At 43.6% G+C, this 12,029-nt stretch overlaps 1 protein-coding gene across 1 annotated transcript in view; it reads left to right on the top strand.

The window, feature by feature from the left end:
• Positions 1 to 12,029, top strand: part of IPO5 (importin 5) — a 1,405,185-nt gene that overhangs the window by 128,127 nt on the left and 1,265,029 nt on the right. Inside the window, exon 2 of the mRNA XM_044071309.1 lies at positions 5,330 to 5,410. Coding sequence (XP_043927244.1) covers positions 5,330 to 5,410 — 81 coding nt within the window. The remainder of the gene's footprint in view (positions 1 to 5,329; positions 5,411 to 12,029) is intronic.

Raw genomic sequence — 12,029 nt, 5'->3', positions numbered from 1 at the left:
TTAAAAATTGTCCTTATTTTGGGGCCTCTGTCTTGTCCCCCCCCCCCCCCATTTATTTTTGGCTTTGTCCAGATTTCTTGTGCTAAAGGCTGAGAGTTACGGGTGAGAGTTCTTTTCATCCGGTGACAGGACCTTCTTGCATCTCTGATGGGAGTACTTCTGATAAGTTTCCCTTCCCTTGGAAGGGCTGTCCTGTACTGTTAAATGGATGGTTTGGTCATTTTGAGGTTGGATAACAGTGAGTCATTGCCCTTCCTTGATCTGCTTTTCTTTCTGCATTATTTTAAGATTAAAGAGAATCCCCCCCCCCCCCCCAAAAAAAAAAACAAAATCTAGAGCCCTTTTCTCAAGTATTGGCATCTTGGTTCTTGAGTCCTGAGCCTGCAGTGATTTATCTCCTTGGTACTCTCATCCATACCCCCTTTTATGATTGCTTGTGTGGAGAGGGTGCCCACTTAAGAATGCTGCTAAATTTCTCTGGAGCCCTCAATCCAGAAATTGAGGGTGGTTCTTCCCCTTCATCAACTGAGGGGTGGGTCAGTTAGTACGGGGGGGGGGGGCTTGTATCTTCAGTTAAACTGCACTTCCCACATATTTCTGGCTTCTAGGTCAGGTTTGCCAGCAGTTTTTTCTGAGGTGAGTCTGGGTGGCCTCACGTGTGATCACACTCCCTTTGTGTGGACTGAGCCAGTAGATCACTTTGGAGGCTCCTAATTTCTGCTTTGAGCGTATTTTGAATCTCCTTTCTGATAGTCCAGCTGGGCCATGAAGGCAAAGATGTAATTTTTGTTTTGGATGTGCTTCCACTTAATGTTTTTTGGAACACACTATGGGCTTTGTTGGGGTGGTCCCATCTTTTTGGAAACGCTTGTCCTTTGGGTCCTGATGGCATCTGGCTGAGACAAAACTGGGAGGTTTTGAATCCTTTGTAGGACTTTTCCCTAGTGGGAATAATGCTGTGCCATATACTTGCAATACGTAGGCTGCTACTGTTAAGTGCTGGAATTCAAGATGTCTGTTGCTGATCTGTGTCTCTCCTTTGTGTGTGGGGGGGTTACAGCAGGTCCTGCCTTTTGCTGGCTTGGAGGGGGTGGAGGGAAGTTTAGTGGTGGTGCGCACTCAACATGTGCATGTAGCCTTCATGTTGCAAGACTTGAGTGATTTTATTTCTTTAAACTGAACAAAATTTATTTAGAAACGGTTACCCATGTCCCACTTGCAAACACTTTGTGCGTATGTGTGCAGGGTCGCACTGCTGGAGTTTATATCCACTGTATGTGTGTATTTACATGCAGACATGTACAAACATGTATAGATGTAAAGTGTACACACCCTGTTAAAATACCAGGTTTTTGATATAAAAAGTGACTACAAATAATTTCAAAACTTTTCCCACCTTTTATGTGACTTATAACCTGTACAATTCGATTGAAAAACAAATCTTGTTGGGGGAAACTCATAAAGTACAACATGTAAATACGCTGGTTGAATAAGTATGCACACCCTTAAACTAATTGGGTGTGCACACCCTTAAACTAATACTTTGGAGCACCTTTTGATTTAATTGCAGCATTGTCTTCTTGGGTACACACCTCCCATCAATTAGACTGATAACCCCCAAATAAAGTTCAGCTGTCCTTGAAGGATTTTCTTGACATTTACTCAGTTGCGCGCTACAGCAAAAGCCATGGTTTGCAGGGAGCTTACAAGGCATCAGAGGGATCTCGTTGAAGGACATCAGTCGGGAGAAGGGTACAAGTAAAATTCCACAGCATTGGCTATACCATCTAACACAGTGAAGACAGTCCTCAAAAAGTGGAGAAAATATTGGACAATAGTGACACTGCAAAGAACTGCAAGTCCCTCCAAAAATTGGAGAAGAGGAGACCAAAACTGAGCTGTCAAGAGACCTACAGCAACACTGAAGGAGCTGCAGGAATTTCTGGCAAGTACTGCTTGTGTACTACGTGTGACAATCTCCCATATTCTTTATATATCTGGACTATGTTGTAGGGTTGCAAGACTGAAACCTTTCCTTACACAGAAATACATCCAGGCCTGGCTTATATTTGCAAAAAATAGTCTCCCAAAAGCATGTGTGAAAATTTGTTGTGGTCTGAGATAAAGGTTGGAATTTTTGGCCACAATTCCAAAAGGTAGATTTTGGCGCAAAAACAGCACTTGGCATCACCAAAAGAACACTATTTCCATGAAGTATGTTGGTGGCAGCATCATGCTTTGGGGTTTCTTTTCTTCAGCTGGAACTGGGGCTTTAGTCAAGGTGGAGGGAAATATGAACGGTTCCAAATACCAGTCATTTTTGTCCCAAAACCTTTAGGCATCTGATAGAAAGATGAAGAACTTCACCTTTCAAAGTGACAATGACCCCAAGCATACATCCAAATTAACAAAAGAAAGGTCTTCATCAGACTAACTTTAAAATTTAAAGTTTTGGAATGGCCCAGCCAGAGCCCAGACCCAAATCTAATAGAAAATCTGCGGGGTGAGGGCTGTGCACAAGAGATGCCCTCACAATCTGACAGATTTACAGCGCTTTTGCAAAGACGAGTGGGCAAATATTGCCAAGTCAAGGTGTGCCATGCTGATAGACTTAGCCAAGTAGACTGAATGCTTTAAGTCAAAAGGTGCTTCAACAAAGTATTTAAGGGTGTGCACTTGTGCAACCAGCATATTGTACATTTTTTTATATTTCCCCTAACAGATTTTTTTTTTCAATTGAATTTGTACAGGTTATAGGTCACCTTTAAGGTGGGAAAAGTTCTGAAATTATTTGTGATCTCATTTTTTTATATTGCATATCATAAAAACATGGCTTTTTAACAGGGGGGGGGTGTAAACTTTTTTATATATACACATGGGGTGTATGTATCGCACAAATGGGATTGCTGTGCTCAGGAAGAATTTTCAGATCCTGCAGTGTTTAAATTTGCTTATATTCCCCTGTTTTACACTGACTGCAATCCTGAGATCAATGTAAGCTTTCAGCAGATATCTGCATGTGTTGTAAAGGTTTTTTCACATGTGTATGCAACTGTATATAAATATGGTTGTCCGTATAAGAATGTAATATGCATGGGTGTGTCTAGTGTGTGGGGTTGAGCAAGGCTGAAGTTTTGTTTCACATGTTTTTGTTAAATCACAGCTTAATGAAAACTGAGCAAAGCTTCTGGTGGGACAAGTCCTGTATTCCTTGTGCTTTGAAGTTGATTCACAATACAAGTGTAGCTGTATATTTTGTTAAACTGTTCTAATGGAGCATGAATATGCAGTTTGGAGGGGGGGGGGGCATGGGACACAACTACCTGCAGATAGGTTACTGATGCCCTTGTCAGTCACAAAAAGGAATCTCAGTTGGGAGTTGCTTAATACAAAAGCAGGGCAACTGAATGAGATCTCGTTTAGTATGAGTATTGAGTGCCCAGATCACTTTGGTCGCACACTGTCACAATGGAAGACTGGTCCTGTTGTGGAGCAAAAAATGAGCATCTTGGGAGCATTTGAGGTGAACAGATGGGTCATAGTAACTTTCTGCTGCAGCCCTTGGAATGGGTTACTGAGGTGCAAGTGCCCAAGTGATTGCAGGATGCTGTAGAAATGCTTTCACATTTCAGACTAGGCATGTAACATACTACAGCTGTATGAAGTGATTGAAAAGTACACAGCAATGGGGCATTGTTTACTGAAATGTTCCTTTTAGTTCTATGTATATGTAGATTTCTGTTAGAATGCTGGGTACTTTGCATTATAATTGATTGAGGCAAGAGAAAAATCGGTGGAAACGGTCCTAGCATTGTATTACAACGCATTTTGTACTCCCTGACTAGCAAATATGAATGAACCTGCAGAAGACAGTGAAATGCAGATTAAAATAAGCCAGACCATTTTTGGAACCTTGTAATCTGAAGAGAGGTAAATTTCTTTGGTACTGTTCATGCACATAATTGGAAAATTAGTGATGGCCTTTCTTTCCTTGGAAACAAGTCTGGTAGGTCGGGGCAAAGCTAAGGTTCTCTCTTCCCCTAGAACACCTCAGAGAAGAACTCCATAGCAGATGTAGCACAGGGGTCAGTCCTTCATTAGCAGACCCCATGACCTTCCTTTCCTCAGCATGTTGACGCGCCTGGCAGCTCCTTTCTGGAGGGTGAAGATTTTCAACAAAAAACTTTTAGATCTCATTACAGCTACCAAGAGCCTATAATGTTGGATATCATTCACCACACTTACTTTTCGATTTCCAAACATTCATTATTTTCAGTCTGCCCTGCTCCTTCCTCCTATCTAGCTGCTTAGCAAATCTCTCTTGGGTCTCAAGCTAGGGATAGCTTACTTCAGGCTAAAAGGCATTCAGGGGCCTAGGACTTTGGACTACTGCCTGGGTCCCAGGAAAGAAAAGGAAGACGCGGACTAGTTTGGAATATATCTACAGTACTAAGATGCCTAGGGCATTCTCAATCCTCAAGTGTTGGCAGCCTTAGTAGTTCTCCTGCAATGTGCTTCTGAACCCGACTTTATACAGGTTCAGGCAAAGATTTTAACCTATACAAACAAAAAGACAAGATCCCTTTACTTCATGCAATAAGATCATCAGTCCGTATGGGAAATTTCTGCAGTCCTTCAAGCATTAGGGTTCATCAGATCTGGTTCACAAACCAGGTTCCCCTTGCCAATACCCATAAGGAGGAAAATGCAATGGTATCTCAAAAATGATACTTGATACTTCTGATGGAAAAAGACAGAAAGGAAGACCTTCTACGCTGAGGAATAAAAAGAATTTTTAGTGGGGTAGAATGTCTTCTAAACAAGGGACTCTGTGACCCGCAGTGCCAAGAGTGTCAGAGCTTAGTGTGAGTGTCCGAACATAAAGCAAGCAGAGCTCCATTCTTTGGACTGGGATACAACACAAGTAAGCTACCCAGACACTTCCATCAATCCATCAACATGAAGGCAAGGACATGTCTTCACTGCCTAGCTGGCATTCAAGGAGTTACTTTCTCCAGGTTCTTCAAGCATTAGGGGCTCATGACACAACTGCTGCGCTGGTAATAAAAATGTATAGGGGGAGAGGATTCTGCAATGGTATCTCAAATTCACACTGTCATTCGGAGATCAAGCTGCAGCTTGCAAAAGAATTTTTCAGGCAATAAAGAAGGTTCTAAACAATTTTCCTGCCCAGATGACAGGAGCAGACAAATCATGGATTTAGTACTACTTAAGTCATATTTATTGTGCTGAATGCTTAACTTTTTAAAAATGCATTATGTAGGAAATCTGTTACATTTTTAACTGCTTACGGTTTTGTTGCCTGCAGGAAACGTACGAAGGCATACCAAGTCAGGTGAAGATACCTTTCCTTCTGGAAAGCATCAGGAATGCAGCTGCTGCAGAAGAGGTAACTTCATTTTTTTGAAGGACCAGTTGGGTTACGGCTATGATTATTAATGACAGAGTAGTGCAAGTATTGGTTGGTTCATGAACAATGCTGGCTAGGTGAGGTAGGGAGAGTTCAGAAGACCAGAGTTGAGCAGACTTTATGTAGTGTTTAAACAGTGTGACCTAGATCAACTTTGTGCTGAACTAAATTTCTTTGGAAAATGTATTTCCATTGTGTAGTAATGATCTTTGTTAGAATGTAGATAATTTTTATATGTTGCATACTTGAAACTAGGAAATAGTACACCCAAGTACATCAAAATGTTTGCCGCAACAAGTGAGTAGATCTGTTGCATTTTCCATCGGACTCATTGTATGGGTGATTGGATTTGAGCTCTGTGCCTTTTTTTCCCACAAATTTTTGGATTCTGGGTCAAGCTCCTCTCCTAACCAAAATTCCCTCATGTTCCCTGTAATACACAAGTATATCATTTTGCACATGTAAGACCCAAATGTGTCCTACAAGGTCTGAGCACTTCATGATATTTAAGTTGTAGATTGGGATAATTTTAGCTGTTTTCTGACTCTCAGCTTTGGCCAGCTACGATCTAGCTGTATTCAACTGGACGTATAAGAGAATCTAAGTGCCTTTTATCTGCACTTTTTTCAAATACAGCATTTTAATTTATTTGTGCTGCATTGAATATTAACTGAACTGGAAGTTCTGACTGTTCTCAGTTCCCCACCCACCCTGTTTCTGTTTTGGTGTTAATCTTGGTGGCTTTGAAACTGCCTGCCCCTCTTGTATATTTGTGTTTGGATACTACTCCTGGGCCCATCTCATTTGCTCACTCAACTGAGTGCAGTGAGATTATGTTCTGATTTCAGGCACTCCTACTGTGTACAAAGAGCATCTGGGAAAGAAAAAAAGCATTTTACACTTTCCTGTAAGTGGTCTAGACTGTTTGTAGACTTCTGAGCCCCAAGCCTTTCTGTGTTGGAGGGAAGCCTTCTAGCTTAATTTAGTTTCTTAGAACTAGCCAGTTTTCTAGTTTCAGCACTCAAATCTTTCTTTGAACTCAGCACTTGTTCAGAACTCGTAAGCACTAAATAAGCTGCAAATTACTACAACATTCAACTTTCCTCACTTGTCTAGAGGAAAGCAGATGTCCTTCAAGGATGCATCTGCAGTCCTAACATATGGGTTGTCCTGCCACAGGCAGCCCTTCGGTCGGCCGGATTCCAAAGTCTGGGTCTGGCCTCGGCTGATGTCGCACTTCGCCCGACGTCATAGCTGCTGTTTATTGGGTATAAAGGCATCAGCCAACGCCATTTTCCTCTGTCTTTCTTGCCGCGCGGTGCCCGAAGCAGAAGCTGTTTGCAAGTGCCAGTCGGTCAGATCCAGAGATTTCTACTACCGAAGACTTCTAAAAAGCTAAGTACCCCGTTGGGGACTCTTTCTTGCCTCAGCCGATGTCAGACAAAGTAAATAATTGTTTAACTTGTGGGAAACAAATACCTCATAAGGATTTCCACTCTTACTGCCTTCCTTGCTTAGGCCCAGACCACGACGTATCAGCTTGTTTAGCCTGTGCTTCCTTCAACCGACGGACTCTTAGACGTCGGTCGGAGTTTGCAGAGGAGTTTTTTGGTCCCGCTTTTGCATACAAAATGCCGCCGGAGACTCCGACTACTCAATTAGCTAAAAGCGCAAGGAAAAGGACAGACACTTTCGCGGCCCGGTTTCGCTGAAACCACGGTTAGGCCAACCGCGAGTCTCTGTTTCGGCTGAAACCAAGCCCCCGGTTCTTCGGCCAAAAGCATGCCTCCGATAGCCGAAGCCTCACAGAGCATGGCTGAATCTGCTACTGAATTTACTGCTACAGAAGCAGGCGCCCAGGATTTGTCAGACACTATTCCTTTAGACATATCTACCCCTGCACGTGGGGCTGCTAGACCCCCTGCTTCTATGTCTATCAAGGCTTTTGCCAGGGCTAAAGCAGCTAAATCTTCTAAGGCCTTACCTGCAAAAACTCCTTCACATAGGCCTACCTCCAGTTCCCAAATGCTCAGCCTGGCTGAGTATCTCATTTCTTTGATCAGGGAATCCCAACCTCACCCAGACAGGGCCTCTCAGCCCCCTCCAGACAAGAGGCCTAGGACTGAACCCCCGGAACCTGTCTCTACAGATTATTCCTCGGTTGACTCAGACAATTCAGACCCTCACGAAGGCCCATATTCTCCTTATGAGGATTCTGATGCAGAAGACTCCATTCCTTCTGCTTCTCCTCCTGAAGAATTTTCCTTTGGGGAAACCTTGCATGCTATGAGGGAACACTTCCAATGGCAGGGCCAGGATTTTTCAGATTCAAGGAAAAGGCTAAGGACCTTTTTACACTTACCACAGCATAGGCCTTTAGCCATTCCGCCAGTACTAACAGTTGTTCATGATGCATATGATGCCTGTACTGCCCCTGATTCTCTTCCTCCGGCCCCTGCCAAGCCAGACAGATATTACAGGGTCCCAGACACACATTACCATTTGTATAAGACTCCTGTTGCAGACCCTGAAACCATTTCACAGGGCCCTAAAGGTGTGGCAGCTGCCTCTGCCAAAAACCCTCTTCCCTCTGAAAGGGAATCTAGAGCATTAGAGATGGGGTAAAAAGGTTTATACTTCTGCTACTCTTTCGGCCAGGGCCTTGAACTGTCAATTTCACATGATTCAGTACCAGGAATTTTTGTTAGACCAGATGAACAAAAAACTGTCTTCTCCTGAACCTGTAGACCGCAAGTCCCTTCAGGATTTGGTACATAACTCTCAGCAGGTCAATAACCATTTCTTAAAATGTGGCTATGATGCACTGGAGGCTTCCTTTAGATCAGCTATGACTGGAACAGTGATTCGAAGGCATGCCTGGTTAAAAGAACAATCCTTACCAGACCATGTTAAGTCAAAACTCCTAGATACTCCCATGGAGAAACAAAGTTTGTTTGGCTCTCCTGCACAGGAGGTTCTAAAGAAAGTGGAAGAAAAAGCAAAATCTGTCCAAACAGTCAAGGATTTCTTACAGGTCCAACTTCTGAGGTTTAGCAGAAATTGGCCTTCGAAGAATTGGTCCTTTCCAGACAACTCCAGAGCGCAGAGAGGCAGAAATAGACGCCCCAGAGGCAGAGGTCAGTCTAGGGTTGCCTACAGGGGACGTCAGTGGCAACCTACCAACCAGAGAAGTACTGCCACAGATTCAACTACAACCACTTCCACAGGGCAGACACAATGACTTGGCTCTAGTTCCGCCTACCAGGGAACAACTGGAAGCACCCTTGGGCGGAAAGCTAGCCTTCTTCTCCGACAACTGGCATTACATTACAGGAGACAAATGGACTTTACAAACAAATAGACAAGGGCTACAGGTTTGACTTCCACACTCTACCAAAAAAGAGAGGAATGCCAAACCTACCACCAAGCCAAAAAACAGACGCTCTAAGACAAGTCAACAACTTACTAAGGATGAGAGCTATAGAAGAGGTACCACCTATGGAACAAGGCCAAGGATTTTACTCCAGGCTTTTCCTTGTACCAAGAAAAGAAAATCAATGGAGACCTATTCTAGACTTGTCAGCACTGAACACATACCTCATTGTTCCAAAATTCAAAATGCTGACCCTCCAGCAGCTTCTTCCCATGCTGGGCAAGGAGTCTTGGCTGGTGACTCTAGATCTCAAGGAGGCATACCTGCATGTCCCTATACGACCAGATTGCAGAAGACACCTCAGATTTCTTGCAGGATCAGAGCATTATCAATTCTCAGCATTGCCTTTTGGCTTATCTACTGCGCCCAGAGTGTTCACGAAATGCCTGGCATCAGTAATTGCTCATTGCAGGCTACAGGGAATTCAAATTTACCCATACCTGGACGACTGCCTAATACAAGCGGACAACAAGGCAAAATTAACAAAAGATTTGGAAAATGTCATACAACTGTTGCAAGCCTTGGGATACACAGTCAACATGCAAAAGTCAAGACTAGTACCATCCCAAAGGATAACATTCTTGGGTGCAGAACTGGATACATCAACTCAGATGGCTTTTCTCACAGAAGAAAAACAAAAGCAACTACCAGCCTACTTCATGACATTAACAACACAAACTCGGCTTATTGCAAGGAAAGTCCTGCAAGCCCTAGGCTACATGGCATCATGCATAATATTGGTTCCAGATGCCAGGCTGCATATGAGAAGGCTACAGTGGTACCTAAGGAATGTATGGTCTCAACACAAGCACAGTCTAGAAGCCCAGATTCCAATAATTCCATGCCTGAACCAAGAATTCCTGTGGTGGGCTCAGGCCTATCAGTTGAACAGAGGCTTGCCTTTCCACAAACCTCATCCAAGCCAGCCCATCACCACGGACGCCTCAGACCTAGGATGGGGGGCACACATGGTGGACAAGTGTATTCAAGGCCTATGGACCCAAGACCAGCTGAATCTACACATAAATCTAAAGGAGATGCTGGCAGTGAAACATGCGATCCAGGCATTCAGACCACTCCAACAGAGTCATCTGCTGATGAGGACCGACAATACCACAGTCATGTGGTACATCAACAAACAGGGAGGTACACATTCATATCCTCTATGCCGGATGGCAATGGACCTGTGGAATGTGACCTAGAATCTCAACATTCAACTTCAGGCCAGATTTGTACCAGGAAAAGAAAATTTTCTAGCAAACACCTTAAGCAGAACTACCACGGATGCTCACGAATGGATGCTGCATCCAGATATCTTCAAAGCCATAACAAAGAAATGGGGACTACCAGAGCTAGACCTGTTCGCCTCCCCACACAACCACCAATTGAAGAAATTCTGCACAAGAGCATACCACCCACTTGCTTGGAGGGTGGACTCACTTTCCTTCAGCTGGAAAAACCTGACAGCATATGCATTCCCACCTCTTCCCTTGATGTACAAAGTTCTACTGAAGATCAGAGAGGATCAGCCAAGGGTAATCCTGATAGCTCCAGACTGGCCGAGGCAACATTGGTACCCGCTACTGAGAAGCATGTCTCGGACACACGCATGGCCTCTATCTCTATGTCCCTTACTTCTAACACAGGACAACTACAAGATCCTACATCCAAACTTGAAAACACTGCAGCTAGCTGCTTGGAATATTGCATGAAACAAAATAACCCAGGTTTATCCCAGAGGGTTAAGGACATTATCCTGGAGGCACGCAGACCTTCCACAAGGAAGACTTATTCAGCCAAGTGGAAAAGATACCTCATTTGGAGTGCAGCAAAGGGAGAAAATGTCTCATTGGCAAACATAGCACACATCCTGGAATATTTAGCAGAACTGTTCCACAATGGCCTGTCTTACTCCTCCATTAAGATTCATGCATCAGCAATTTCAGCAGAATACAACATGGATCCTCCTGTCTTCTCTCATCCTCTACTCAGGCAGTTCTTGAGAGGAATCAAAAATGTAAAACCTCCAAGGAAACCACCTTTACCTACATGGGATCTCAATTTTGTGCTGGAAAGGTTAACACTTCCCCCTTTTGAACCGACAGCAACAGCAGAATTACAGTTCTTGTCTTGGAAAACTGCTTTCCTGCTAGCAATCACTTCAGCAAGAAGGGTATCTGAGTTACAGGCATTAATGGCAGTACAACCCTTCCTTATCTTCCATCAGGACAGAGTCTCTCTGAGAACTAACCCTACCTTTATGCCAAAAGTGGTCTCCAGAGTATCATTGAACCAAGCGATTCATTTACCTACATTCTTCCCCAACCCACAGAACAGGGGAGAAGACTGCTACATACCTTGGATGTGCACAGACAATTACGCTACTATCTGGACAGAACTAAGACCAGCAGAAAAACTGACCAGCTTCTGGTAGCATATGCAACAGGAATGCAAGGAAAAGCAATTTCAAAACAGACCATCTCCAAATGGATAGGAAATTGCATTCGTTTTTGCTACTCTTTTCATGGAAAGACAACTCCTGAAAATATCAGACCTCATTCCACAAGAGCTACAGCCACCACTACAGCTTTCCTACGAGGAGTGGCTACCAAAGACATTTTAGAAGCTGCTACTTGGAGCTCCGTGCATACATTTGCCAAGCATTATAATCTACCCTTATATTCTAGATCCCGAGCAGGTTTCGCAACTGCAGTTTTGCAAGGGATCTTAACTACACCATCTTTATCTTAGTGCCTCCTCCCCCAGTTTGGCTATGGTATTCTACCCATATGTTAGGACTGCAGATGCATCCTTGAAGGACATAGTACAGTTTTGTACCTACCATAAAAGTAGATGTCCGATAGGTATGCATCTGCAGTCAGGATTACCCACCCTCCTTCCCCTCTGTGGTATTCCTAGGGTATTTACCCCTCTTTTAGCTAGCTGGGGGAATCTATTATGGTGTATTTGTATATATGTATATACTTGTATATCTTTATATTGTTTGCTCTCTACTGTTTAGAATTATTTGCATTTATCCAAATTGAGCCTTCCTAGAGGGCACCTGGCATCTGGGGCAAGAAACACTGAGGAAAATGGCTTCGGCTGATGCCTTTATATGCAATAAACAGCAGCTATGACGTCGGGTGAAGTGCGACATCAGCC

The sequence above is a fragment of the Protopterus annectens genome, chromosome 5.part0, assembly GCF_019279795.1.
Source record: "Protopterus annectens isolate FY-2018-M chromosome 5.part0, PAN1.0, whole genome shotgun sequence".
NCBI classification, from domain to species: Eukaryota; Metazoa; Chordata; order Ceratodontiformes; family Protopteridae; genus Protopterus; species Protopterus annectens.
This window is presented reverse-complemented; position numbering and strand designations above follow the sequence as displayed.